This window comes from Puma concolor, chromosome B2 (assembly GCF_028749965.1).
Source record: "Puma concolor isolate L17-30 chromosome B2, mPumCon1.1.hap2, whole genome shotgun sequence".
NCBI lineage: Eukaryota > Metazoa > Chordata > Mammalia > Carnivora > Felidae > Puma > Puma concolor.
The window spans coordinates 8,655,983-8,670,511 of record NC_141671.1 but is presented as its reverse complement, the minus strand read 5'-3'; the positions used below and the strand labels follow the sequence as shown (position 1 = coordinate 8,670,511).

The window sequence follows — 14,529 nt, the reverse complement described above, 5'->3', positions numbered from 1 at the left end:
AGCTATTCATCTGTTTTCTTCAGTGAAGTATTGGTTAAAATCCTTTGCCCATTGTACAGTTATGTTGTTTGTCTTTTTATTAGTGACTCATATGAGTTCTTCATATATTTTGAATACAAATATTTTCATCACATACATGATTTGCAAATAATTTCTTCCTATGGCTTGTCTTTTTGTTTCCTTTATGGCGTTTTTCCAGTAAGTCCAGTTCACCCAATTTTTTTTCTTTCATTGTGCTTTTGGTGTTAGCGTTCTAGCTAAGAAGTCTTCGCTGAACTCTATCGAGGACACAAAGATTTCTTCCCATATTTTCTTCGGGAAATTTAGTAATTCCAGTTCTTACATTTAGATTTAGTATTAAAGGACTTTCTGTGCATACCATAAGGTAAGGGTCCAATAAGTTCTTTTTGTTTGTTTGTTTACTTTGCGTATGGTATCCATTTGCTCTAGCATCGTTTATTGAAAACATTGTCTCTTGACCTCATTGAATTGCTTTGGCGGTTTTGTTGAAAATTAATTAACCATACAAGTATATTTGTTGAAAAGTAATTAACCATAAATGTATAAATGTATGGGTGTATTTTGGGGCTGTCCGTGTTCCATTGCTGTGTCTTTATCCTAATACCACACTGCTGTGATTACTGTAGGTTTATAGTAAGTCTTTAAGTCAGGTTCATCCATTCCACCAACTGTCCTTTTTTTCTCTGGCTACTCTAAGTCCTTTGCATTTCCATACAAATTTTAGAATCAGCTTTTCAATTTCTGCAGAAAAATGGGCTGACATTTTGGTAGCAGTTGCATTGAATATGTGTATCAGTTTGAAGAGACATGCAATCTTAACCGTAAAATATTCCAATCCATGAAAATTATATATTTTCTATTTATTTAGATATTCTTTAATTTCAGTAAATTTTAAGAAAATCTCTTTAAGTTCTGTTTCTAGAGTGTAGGTCTTAGACTTCCCAAATTTATTCTTAAGTATTATTTATGCTATTGTGAATGGAATTGTATCCTTGGTTTCTTTTTTTTCTTTTTATGTTTATTTATTTATTTATTTTTGAGAGAGAGAGAGAGAGAGAGAGAGAGAGAGCAAGTGAGAGTGAGCAAGTGAGAGAGAGGCACAGAGGGAGAGAGAGAAAATCCCAAGCAGGCCCCACACTGTCAGTGTACAGCTGGACGTGGGGCTCGATCTCACGAACTATGATATCATTACCTAAGCCCAAATCAAGAGTCAGACACTTAATTGACCGAGCCACCCAGGTGCCCCGACCTTGATTTCATTTTCTGACTGTTCATTACTAATATAAAGTGTACAGGCGATTTTTATATATTCATCTTTAGCTCTGCTAAACTGGCTTATTCTAGTAGGTTCCATTAGATTCCTTCCAGTTTCCACATACAAGGTCATGTCATCTGCAAAAACCTATATGCTTTTCTTTTTCTTACCTTTCTTGCACTGACTACAATCTCCATAATATATTGAATTATAGAAGTGAGAACAGAAATCCTTGCCTTTTTACTAATCTGAGTGGAAATGCATTCAGTCTTTTACCACTAAAAATGAGGGGCACCTGAGTAGTTCAGTCAGTTAAGCATCTGACTTCTACTCAGGTCATGATCTTGTGGTTTATGGGTTCAAGCCCTGCATTGAGCTCTGTGCTGACAGCTCAGAGCCTGGAGTCGCTTGGGATTCTGTGTCTCCTTCTCTCTCTGCCCCTCCACCTCTCATGCTCTGTCTCTTTCAAAAATAGAATAAACAATTTTTTTAAAAAAATTAAAATTGGTAATTGCTGTAGGGGCACCTGGGTCGCTCAGTTGGTTGAGCGCCCGATTTTGGCTCAGGTCATGATCTCGTGGTTCATGGGTTCGAGTCCCGCATCAGACTCTGTGCTGACAGCTCAGAGCCTGGAGCCTGCTTCGGATTCTGTGTCTCCCTCTCTCTCTGTCAAAAATAAATAAACATCAAAAAAATTTTTTTTTCAACAATGATTGCTGTAGACCCCTTATCAGGTTGAGATAGTTTTTCTCTATTCTTTGTTTATGGAGAGTTTTTATCATGAATGGGTGTTGGATTTGTCAACTTAGTTTTCTGCATTTACTGAGATCACCATGTGGGTTTTACCCTTTATTCTTTTAATAGGCTTACTGCATTAATCAAAATTTGTATGTCAAATTTGCATTCTTGGAATTAAAACTTGATCATGATTGGGGCGCCTGGGGGGCTCAGTTGGTTGAGCACCCAACTCTTGGTTGTGGTTGAGGCTGTGATCTCACAGTTCTTGGGTTCAAGCCCCACTTTGAATCCCTGGTTGGGATTCTCTTTCCCTCTCTCTACTCCTCTCTCACTGACTCTCTCTGCCCTCTCTCAAAATAAATAAATAAACTTAAAAAAAAAATAAAAACAACTTGATCATGACAAACAATCCTTTTTATATGTTTCTGTGCCCATTTTGCTAATATTTTGTTAAGTGTCTCTGTTTTCATAAAATATATTGGTCTAGAATTTATTTCTAATCTCTTTCTCTGGTTTTTATATCGGCTGCTGCTGGACTTATAAAATGAGTTCCTTTTTCATCTATCTTTAAAGTAGTTTCTAGAGAATTGGTTTTATTCTTTCTTAAATGTTTCATATAATTCACCTGTGAAGCCTTCTGGGCCTGGGTTGTTTCATATTGTTTTCTTTTGGTGGCAAGATTTTTAATTTCAAATACAATTTTTCTAATACATAAAAGGCTATTTTGATTTTCTGTTTCTTCTTGAGTCAGTTTTAATAATTTATGTCTTTTTTTTTAAGAATTTGCTCATTTCAGCCAAAGTTTTTAACGTCTCTGCACAAAATTGTTCGTAATATACCTTGAGTGTCTTTTTCTTTTTAATGTTGGTAGCATCTGTGGTGCTTTCTCCTCCTTCATACCTGAAGCTGTCATTTGTTTTCTTTTTTCCTGTCAGTCTTGCTAATAGTTCAGTAATTTTACTGTTTTGTTTCAAATATATACCTTAACTTTTATTGATTTTTTTCTCTATTTTCTATTTCACTGTTTTTTTAAAACCGTTATTTAATAATTTACTTTTTAATCCTACTTTGGGTTTGATTTGCTCCTCTTTTTTAGCTTCTTGAGGTGGAAGCTTAGACTATTGTGTTTACCTCTTTGTGACACAGACATTTCAAGCCATGAATTTCTAAGTACTTCTTGAAGCTGCATCCCATATATTTAGATGTGTTTTTACTTTTATTCAGAACTAAAAACTGTTTCTTGGGGTGCCGGGGTGGCTCAGTCGGTTAAGTGTCTGACTCTTGATTTGGGCTCAGGTCATGATCTAATGATTCGTGAGGTCAAGCCCCACTTCAGGCTCTGTGCTGATAGCGTGGGGCTTGCCTCCCCCACTCACACTCACTCTGTCAAAATAAATAAATCAACTTTAAAAAATATTTCTTTTAGTTACATGTTTGTTTATGCATAATAATTTTAATAGATCTGGTTCTTTTTTTGGTTATTTTTATTTCTTTCTTTTGAAATAAGTAGAATGTGTGCATTAGTCTTAATTTTTCCACATAGGAAATTTGAAGCTCATCCTTTTTCCATTTTTTGCCAGTAGAACACCAAATTGCAAGTGAAAGTCTTGAGATGTTTAAAGTACATTTTAAGTGGTATTTCAAATACACTATGGGGTGTGTAAGTATGTGTTTATTTTTACTCAGGGTAAATAATTAAGTCTTAAAATATTTGGGACTATCTTAAATCCTAGCCTCTGGCCAGCAAAGAGGTCATGCTCTCCTGATACCCTCCTGATTGATAGATTTGCGGAACTGATCATAGAACCACTTCTGCCACTGCCAATGTGTAATTAGAATCTTTCTCATTAATTCTATTCCCAAGCTATTTAATGAACCCATTTTGCCGGTAAAAAGCTTGTATACGCCAGAAAAAAAATAGTGGGTCAAAATGTACCTGTTAATTAAGCTAAGAGAACATTTTCATCTTTCTTTCAGAATTATTTTCTCATACTGCTATGAAAACATAAATATAGAAGGTCTTTTAAATTTTAAAAACATAGAATACCTAGTAATTATATTCATTAGGCTTACAGCTTTCAATACATATGTGGAAATGATCATTTTTAAAAATTTTAGTATTTTGAAAATTCATTGCTTTTCAAAAACAGCATTCGCTGGTAATTAGCATATTAAATATTTGGATTAATGTTCTATTTTACACTCCTTAAATTTCCTCATAGCCACTTAATTAATTTAGAAATTAGTTCACTTCAGACTTCCTTGATTTTCTTATGAACTGAAGAGAATTATTTAGTAGGCAAATTAACAGTATAAATATGAGGGTTTTTTTTTTTTAAGTTGGTTCACCTAAAGAGCCAAATTATTTTTAAGAAGCATTATTTGCATGTATAAAATTAACGTATAGATGAGCCTCATCTAACATTAAAGTGTAGTCTTTACTTTGGAAACATTTTATAGGCAATCAGTTTATATTCTTACATCCTTAGAAACCAAATAAACTGTTTTTACTTTTATATACTGACTAACATAGGTCTTTTACAAATTCATAGTTGGCCTGTCCTCTCCTTTGTTATCAGTCAACTTTCTGTGTAGATTTTCAAATATATTCACACATTGGACATCCCCTTTTTTAACATTTAAGAGGACTCCTGGAAAGGTTTGTCTTTTCTCCTTCACTGTGGGACTTAATGCCAAAGTAAGCAGGTGTTGCATAATACTGAGCTCAGCTATCCGGGGTCAAGGAGGATTGGGGGAGGGGGAATCAGTAAGGTACTTTCCTTTGGGAATACCCCATAATCGAGTGCCAAATTCATTCCAATTCACAGCCTACGACAATAACCAATTGTCTTGGTTTCTACAGTATTTCACAGGCAGTTTCTAAGATTTTTTTTTTTAATTTATTTCCTGAGGGAGATAGACTCTTCTCTGTCATTTCTGCTGTGATCTATTACTTACAGTTTTAGTTGTGGATTTCTTTTGTTCAGTAGTTATAAGTCAAGTGTAAACATTTGCTAATTAAACTTGTTGACATACTTTTTCTATTCAACATGCTTTTAGTAAGTCTAGAAAATGGTCTTTTTATCTACAGCTTACTGTCAAAACATGTTTTTTATGATTTTCAAATGTAATTTTGATAATCACCTCTGAAGAATAATGTTTTTATGTCACCATAAAAATCAAAAAAATTGCTTTTCAAATATGCTCTGTTTCATTTTTCTCTGTGCACATTATCTCTTTTTCTGTTTACCAACACAGAGAAAAGTTCTAGCCTTTGGAACTTACCTCACTAATTCAGGGTCAGCCAGATTAATAGCTGGATGAGACCAAGTAGAACTCAAGAAAGAAATATTTTTAAAAATCAATGCCATTCTTCTTCCACACAGGAATTAAAGTATTATCCAAACAAGATATGGAAAGCCAATGTTTTTATGACGCCATTTGTATTTCCCTTTCCTCATGGTTATATCCTTTGTTCTCTCTTATGCCCCCAAATATCTAATATATTTAAATGGGATAAACTGTTTTATTCCTTCATATAGAACTACATGTAGGGAATAGAGAAATTGATATAGTTAGGTGTCTTTTGGTTTGTAATGTTTGAGGCTGTTTTTCCCGTTTTGTATGGATCGAGAGTAATATTGGAGCTTTGAATACTGTCCATGATATTTTGGTATTGTTATACTGTTAACACACAGTAGAATATTGTAGCACACTCTGGGATAGACTCCACCACAGAGAAAGGACATTCAAGATGTTAACATTTGGGCTCATCAAAAACAAAGGCAGCTTGTTATCCAGTCAATCTCTGATGAGAAGCTTTTGATAATTTATTCTTAATATGAAAGGGCAGAGTCACTCTTTCTTGATGGCGAGTCTCAGCCATGAATGAGAGGGAGCAATATACAAGAACTTGGAGGAAATGGAGAGCATTGCAGTGATCAGAGGAAAACTTATGAAAACCTTTAACTGATACCTTTAGGAAGAAGAGAAAAGATGTTGCATCTCTAAAACAAATGATTAAGTGATAATCATTAATCATATATTAAGTGATAATATAAGAAAATTTGCTAGACCTAAAGACCATGAGAGTCCCAATTGTGCCCTTTACAAAGATTTCATCCCTAATCCAAGGTCTATTATCATGAAATTTAAAAACATTGAGAAAAAATTAATATCCTAAAAGTTTTCAAAAAGAGTGTAGGGCATATATAAAGAAATTAAAGAGGTTTACATCAGAGTGAATCAGGACATCTCATCAGCAACCTTTCCAGGTTAAAAAAAGAAACAGTAGAAAATTCTGATGGCTGATATTTTTCATTTTGGAGGGCTGTGAACAGCCACACTATCAGTCAATTGTGTAGATTAAGACATGTTCAGATTATGCTAAGACAATAACAGAATTTCTCTGGCATTCTTTCTGATGAAGCTTCTGAAAGAATGCTCCAGCTGAATTAATCAAGAATTATGAATATAGGATCAGGTAAAGGCGGGGTGGGGGGGGAAGAAAACCAAAGAGCAACTTTCAAGGACGACAACTGGTTCATTATGAAAACAACACATACCAGAGAAAGTAGGAGTGGCATTTCCAGGGGGAAAAATTGATAAGTGAATTCTATACAGTACCTTGAGTGTTTAGAAAATGATATTGGTTTTTGATCGATCTGAGCTTGTGGAAAACATGGACACAGTTACCTAGAATAGGAAGCAAAAAAAAAAAAAAAATTTTTTTTAAAGTTTTTAACTCTGGGAAAAATTAAAGGTGTCAAAAGAAAACATGATGGTAGTGTATACCAGTTGTCTGTGAGCAGTACCTTTGCAGTTAGGCTTCTGGAAATACGACTAATTTAACTAAAAACTGTGCAGTGATATTACTGAGAGGGATGGGATAGAATAGTTTAAAGGGCTGCCTCAGTGGAGAAGCTAGTAAGTATTGCCTGAAAATCAAAAATCTAGAAATAGCAGAATCAACATCTATTTTAAAATACAGAAAAAAGAACAAAGAAACATTCAGAAGAATTAAAAAGGAATGGCTCTTGAGGAGGACAGGGGCCCCTGTTGTCCATAAACTTTTAATATTTAGGACTCTCTAAAACTATTTGCTTAAATGTCCCTTTCCTAAAAATAAAATTTAGTTTCAAAACATAGGCATTTAAAAGATCGGAGAGGGTCGCCTGGGTGGCACAGTCAGATAACTGTCGAACCCTTGATCTTAGCTCAGGTCTTGATCTCAGGGTTGTTAGTTCGGGCCCCATGTTAGCTCGAGCCCTACTTAAAAAATAAAAATTTAGAAAAGAAACTGTCAGAGAAATAGAATGATAATGGATGGCATTGAGTTTTTTTCCATTTTTGTCTTGTTATTTTCTAGAGTTCCTGGAATAACTCTTGCCACAGATATTATCTGTGGTTTTCCTGGAGAAACAGACCAAGATTTTCAAGAAACAGTGAAACTCGTTGAAGAGTACAAATTCCCAAGCCTCTTTATTAACCAATTCTACCCAAGACCAGGGACTCCTGCTGCAAAAATGGCACAAATTCCAGCACAAGTGGTAAGAGACTTCTCTGGCAAGGAAGGTGCTAGATTTAGCCAGCGGCTGTAAAAATGCAGCCCCGCTGTCTATCTTAACACAACTGGCTCATGGTATAACCTTGAAGTTAAAAAATACAGGGAGGTGGGGAAGGGAGGGGCGGTGTCTGGGTGGCTCTGTTGCTTAAGCATCTGACTTCGGCTCAGGTCATGATCTTGCAGCTTGTGGGTTCGAGCCCCGTGTAGGGTTCTGTGCTGACAGCTCAGAGCCTGGAGCCTGCTTCGGATTCTGTTGTCTCCCTCTCTATTTGCCTCTCCCCTGCTCGCTCACTCTCTCTGTTTCTCTGTCTCTCTCTCTCTCAAAAATAAGAAAACATTAAAAAATAATTTTTTTTTTTAAAGTTTGAGACCCAGTAATGGCAAACTGTTGTCCAGAATGCCTCAGAAATTAATGTTCTCAAAGTAAGTTAGTTTCTAGATTTATTGGCTGAAATGGGAAAATGTTAATAAGCTTGAAGAAGAAGTCATATGTTTTTAACTGAAAATTTTCTGTTTTGTTTGAAATAACTAATACAAAATTGTGCCCTCCCATTAATTTTCCTCAAAACTTACATGAAATACTAAAAGGAATAACCCAGAACTTGTTATTTTTTCCATTATGCCATATGTAAATATCAAACATAAAACATACAGAGTTCTTATTTGAACATTTGGTTGAAAAAACATATTTTTATTTGTATATACAGATATATATATTTAATATATTTTAAAGTCTATTTTCTCCAGTAAAACTGAAGTGACTATCATTCCTTGTTTTCTCAAAATTTTCTACCTTTTTATTTCACAAATTTCTGTGTATACAAAGGTAGGAAAACATTTTCCAGGTAGACCATATAATTTTATTTCTAACTTAATCAAAGAGAAAAGCAGATTTCTCACCACAATTGACTTTTCACAACTGTAAAAGTAAGTTGAATTAATCCATTATTTTTATATCTAAGTTATAATAGACTTTATTGCATAAGACAAAATTCACCTTTTTTGGTCTACAGTTCTTTGAATTCTGACACATGCGTACATTAATTTAACTACTACCGCAGTCCAGGTGTAGGACACTTCCGTCAGCACCCTAAATATTCCCTTTTATTTTTTTGTAGTTCTCTACTCCCTCCATCCCCTCATCTCTTGTCCTTATAGCTTAATCCATTCTTTTTCAAACTTTACCTCTTTAATTAATAAGAAGGAAGTTTTCTGAGCTGTAACATGCCTGAAGACGTGTGTACAGCTGTACATTTCTCTAAAGTGGATACTTCCGTGCACCCGGGGCAGATCCAGAAGCAGAAAATTGCCAGCACCTCAGAGGTTCCGGTCATGCCCTCCCCGCCACCCTCTCCCTTTCCCCGACAGAAACCGCTATCCCTCGTTTTAACACCATACATTAGGTTTGACCCGTTCTGTACATGATGTAAAGGGAAGAATTCATCAGTGTTTGAATGTTTGGCTGTTTTTTTTTTTTTTAATGCGGGGAATTCTTTTGATTGTTTCTGTTTTTCAGTAAAATTAATACTTGCCACACATTCTTGCCTGAAGTTTTAAGTTAACTGTTCAGCATTAACAAGAAGTGGATTCTTCAGGGTGCCTGGCTGGCTCAGTCGGTAGAGCTTGTGACCCTTGATCTCATGGCAGTGAGTTGAAGCCCCACTTTGGGTGTCAAGATTACATAAAAACCTAGGCGGCTGGGTGGCTCAGTTGGTTAAGCGTCCGACTTCAGCTTAGGTCATGATCTCACAATTGGAGGGTTCGAGCCCCACATCAGGCTCTGTGCTCACAGCTCAGAGCCTGAAGCCTACTTTAGATTCTGTGTCTCTCCCTCTCTCTCTTTCTCTACCCCTCCCCTGTTTGTGCTCTGTCTCTCTCAAAAATAAACATTAAAAAAAAATTTACAAAGAGAAGATTATATTAAAAAAAATCATTTTAAAAATGGATTTGCTAGTAAATTATATCACATTTAGCTTCGTTAAATAATTTTTCATCTTTTTCTTCATTGTTTATTATTGTACAGTTTGGGAGGCTAATACAGCTATCTCAAATTTCACATCTGAAAAATCTCTACATCTCTGTCAGGAGTTGAACCTGTTGCTTATTGAGATTGTTGGTATTTATTTCAGGAATTGTTACAGTCTCTCTGATCTGTCCTAAAATAGTGAGGCGTGAACTGTCCCTGGGTGCCCACTCTGCCGTGTGCACCTCCCTCAAGCCCCCGATTTTCATTTTTTTTAAACAAGATTATGTTGCTGAGACTAGTCTGTTTTTGCAGGTAGCTCTTGCTCGTCTATTTTCATTTCTGTACAGTGTTCCACTGCGTGCTTGCTTAGCCACCCTAACGTGAAAAGAGAATTGGGTATTTTCAACATTCCACTGTTAGTATTGCAACTGAGAACAGGTGTGAACGTTCTTGTCTGTGACTTTTGTTTGACTCACCTACATAAACTTCAAAAAAAAATTTTTTTTGATGTTTGTTTATTTTTGAGAGAGAGAGAGAGACAGCGCGCAAGGGGTGGGGAGGGGCAGAGAGAGACCGAGAAACAGACTCTGAAGCAGGCTCCAGGCTCTGAGCTGTCAGCACCCAGCCCTATGCAGGGCCTGAACCCATGAACCACGTGATCATGACCTCAGCTGAAGTTGGACACTTAACCGACTGAGGCCTCCCCCCTTGATACTATTAAAGTGACTGTTTTTCATTTTTTTAATTGTTCCTGCTATCTAAAAATATAGTTGATTTTAACATACTTATCTTGGGGCGCCTGGGTGGCTCAGTCGGTTAAGTGGCCGACTTCGGCTCAGGTCATGATCTCGCGGTCCATGAGTTCGGGCCCCGCGTTGGGCTCTGTGCTGACAGCTCAGAGCCTGGAGCCTGTTTCAGATTCTGTGTCTCCCTCTCTCTCTGACCCTCCCCCATTCATGCTCTGTCTCTCTCTGTCTCAAAAATAAATAAACGTTAAAAAAAAATTAAAAAAAAAAAAAAATATATATATATATAACATACTTATCTTTCACCGGTCAACTTTGCTAAATTGACTTAGTAATCCTAATAATTTTTCTGTAGTTTTTTCTTCAGAGTTTTCTATGTATATAATTCTGTCATCAGCTGATAATTGCAGTTTTGTTTCTTCCTTTCCAATCCTCATAACTTTTACTTCTTGTCTTATTGCACTGGCTGGGACTTAATAGTATGCTGTTGAGTAGAATTGGCCATTTTCTCTTCTTCCCAAACTCAAAGGAAAAGTCTTCCGAATTTCTCCATTAGGTATAAAAGTTGACTATGATTTGGGGATTACAGAAGTTCCTTTCTACTCCCAATTTACCCAGAGTTTGTGTGTGTGAACACACAAGTGCACGCTTGCACTTGTTTTAATCATGAATGAAATTGAACTTAATCACTTTATCTTCATCTATGGAAATAATTATATAGTTTGTTTTAAGTCTGCTAATATTGTGAACTATACTGAATGCTTTCAAATGTGTAAGTAAATCAACCTTGCTTTCCTGGGAGAAACTTCATTTGGTCATAATGTATTACTTTTGATACGTAATTGTAAATTTGCTAAAATTTTGTGAAGAATTTTTGCATATTTGTTCATGGAGGATTTTGACCTGTAGTTTTCAGTGATATCTTCTTCACTTTGGTATGAGAGTGATGTTGGCCTCATATAATGAGTCAGAAAGTATTTCTTTATCTACATTTTTCTGGAAGAGTTTGTATAGAATTTATACTATTTCTTCCTTAGATGTTTGATAGAATTGCCTAACGTGGTAAGTAGAATTCCAAGATGGCCCCACAAACTCCTTCACTCCCCTCCCCTGCCAGGGTGCACACTCTAAATCTCACTGTGATCTCACTCACTCTGATCTCTTTGATCAGCTTTGGAAAATGTCATCCATTCTCTCTTCAGGTATTTCTTGGACTCCATTCTCTCATCCTGTCTTTGGAGATTTCATTTATATATGTTAGCCATTTTCATCACTTTCCCCATTGTCTAAGCTATCCTTTTTAATATTTTTCTTTCTTCATTCTCTTTGTATTTCTAGATTTTTTTCTCCTCACCTGTTTTTTTTTTAGTTTCTTGATATTTGCAGCAGTCGCTGGGCCATTGTCACGGTGTGGTGTCTGGAGAAATGCAGAGTCCCAGACGCCACCCCAGACCTCGGCAATCCTAGTCCTCATCTCCAAATGATTCGTGTGCACATTAGTGTGCGTGAAGTGCTGTTCTAGTTCACTAAGCCTCTCTTCATCTGTTTTTAGTCAGCTCTCAAACCCATCTATGGAATTTCTAATTTTAGTTAATTTGTTTTTTCTTCTAAAGAATAATTTGAGGGACACCTGAGTGACTTAGTCCATTAAGTGTCTGACTCTTGATTTCGGCTCAGGTCATGATCTCACAGTTCGTGGGTTTGAGCCCCACATCAGGCTCTGTACTGGCAGTGCAGAGCCTGCTTGGGATTCTCTCTCTCTGTCCCTCCCCAGCTTGTGCACATGCACACACGTGCACGCATGCTCTCTCTCAAAGCAAAAAGAACAATTTGATTTTTTTCTTCATGGATTTTAGTATTCTAGTGAAATTCGTCTTATTTTCCTTTGTATTTTTTTAACATTTTTTAACTCCATTATCTTAAAGCTCATTCTGAATTCTCCAATATCTGGTTCTAATGTTGGTTCTTTCTGTTGTCTTTTTTTTCTTCTTGATTTTGATCATTTGTCTTTTTTTTTTTCCATGTGCCTGATCATTTTTATTAAATGGTGACCATCATTTGTGTAAAAAAAACCCAAACAAAATGAACCTAGAGATACTAGTCAGTGAAGTATCGTCTTCTGGGTAGAATTAACTTGCATCTGCCAGGCTCTATGGTAAAGCTTGGTTATTTTGATTGATCTGAGAAATATAATTGATCTGCAGAAAGTGACTCCAAGTATGGAGCTTATGGGCTTCTCTCCTCTTGGGGATCTTGGTCCCTCAGGTTCTCACTACCTTGATAGTTTTTGATGTTGAAACAGGACATATTATACCTTTTACTCACTTTTTCCAATTGTTCTTGGCAAGATTGCTGGTCTGATAGAAGCTAGTTTGCCTCAGCCAGAAGGAAAACTCATTACATAAAATCAGCTTTCAGGTGCTTTTTCTTTTCCGCTGTCTTTTACCTTTTTTTTTTTTTATTTTTTTTTTTTTAACGTTTATTTATTTTTGAGACAGAGAGAGACAGAGCATGAACGGGGGAGGGGCAGAGAGAGAGGGAGACACAGAATCGGAAGCAGGCTCCAGGCTCTGAGCCATCAGCCCAGAGCCTGACGCGGGCTCGAACTCACGGGCTGTGAGATCGTGACCTGAGCCGAAGTCGGACGCTTAGCCAACTGAGCCACCCAGGCGCCCCTGTCTTTTACCTTTTAAACGTAGCCCCTTAACATCTTCCTTACATTTTTAGATTTTAATAACCTGGTCCTGGTTTAGCAGAACCTTTTTTTTTTTCTTTACATGGTACAGCGGTTTCAGGTTCACAGCACAGTTGCGAGGGAAGGACATAGAGTTCCCATATACTCCCTGCCCACACGTGCACAGCCTCCCCCAGTCTCAGCATCCCAACATCAGAGGGGTACCTTTCTACATGGATGCATCATATCACCTACTTTTATGTGAATACTCCTTTAAATGAATACTAGTATTAATATAAATATATGCAGTTTTTAATGTTTTATAGTAGAGCTCTTAATAATGAAGTAAATTATATGTATTTCTTAATCATTTAAATCACCAAGTGGATAAAGCCCAATTGAGTTTTGTATTTGCATAGGTTGGTGGGGGGCAGTTCTCCAGTCTTTTATTGCCTGCTGAAAAAAGAGTATAACTCACTTAAATTTATAATGGAAATAAATTAGGCAGTGTATTTTCATGAACAAGATAAAGTAAAATTTATTTTTCTCTTAGCTTTTGCAAGATGATTAATGTATAAGAGATTTAATAGTAAGATCACCTAAGCTAAATGAGAGCGACCTTAGACTTTTAGATGAAAGGTCAAATTTGCATGTTTTTATTTTCTTTTCGATTGAGCCTTCCTTCATTAGTCTTCATTAATCTTAAGTAACTCTAATAGTGTTTTCAAATTGTCACTGAGGTTCTTAGTCTGCCTGGAAAAGGTCACTTAAGTTTAAAAGTCTTTGGATCCTTATCTTTCAATTCCAGACTTTTTTCTTTTTAAGAAAATTTTGATAAAAAATAATGATGTTGGGATGAAATCTTTAAGAGGCCTATGGCTTGAAGAACAATCTTGAGGTGACAAGAGTGGCTGTTGGAATGTTCACATTGGTTTGAAGTATTAAATTGTGACATTAAATCCACCTGCTTGCCTGTCTCCCTTCTTGGAACCAGAGAGTAAGATCATGTCTTTAGATACATGTCAGCATAAAAGAATCATAACTCCCTTAGCTGCAGTTTCTAGAATATTTACCCTGAGGATAACGAGGCCATGGTACTCTTCTTGACTCAGCCCTGAGGAGTGTGGGTACGTGTGCCTGAGAGACATAGAAGGCCACCTTGGGACAGAGACAGCTTTGCTGAAACTGTTCATAATAGGTTTCCCTGTCAGGGACTGAATTTTTGCTGGAGGTATTCAAACCAAGGCAGGGTGGCCACTTGGAACAAATGTTGGATGAGGAATTGTTCTTCAGTCATATACAGAGCTTATTCAGTGACACGTAATGGCTCTCCCAAATTCTAGCTGCGTAGGAGTGCAGAACATACTTTTATTATTTTTTTTAATTTTTAAATGTTTATTTTTGAGAAAGAGAAACACAGAATGCAAGTGGGGGAGAGTCAGAGAAAGAGGGAGACACAGAATCTCAAGTGGGCTCCAGGCTCTGAGCTGTCAGCACAGAACCCGACGTGGGGCTGGAACGCATGAACGGTGAGATCATGACCTGAGCCGAAGGTGGCTGCTG

At 36.6% G+C, this 14,529-nt stretch overlaps 1 protein-coding gene across 7 annotated transcripts in view; it reads left to right on the top strand.

Annotated features, from left to right (window-relative positions):
* Positions 1-14,529, top strand: part of CDKAL1 (CDKAL1 threonylcarbamoyladenosine tRNA methylthiotransferase) — a 705,830-nt gene that overhangs the window by 481,993 nt on the left and 209,308 nt on the right. For all 7 annotated transcript variants that reach the window (XM_086706145.1, XM_086706146.1, XM_025916964.2 and 4 more), the window contains one exon: positions 7,383-7,563. In XM_086706145.1, the coding sequence (XP_086562271.1) occupies positions 7,383-7,563 (181 nt within the window). The remainder of the gene's footprint in view (positions 1-7,382; positions 7,564-14,529) is intronic.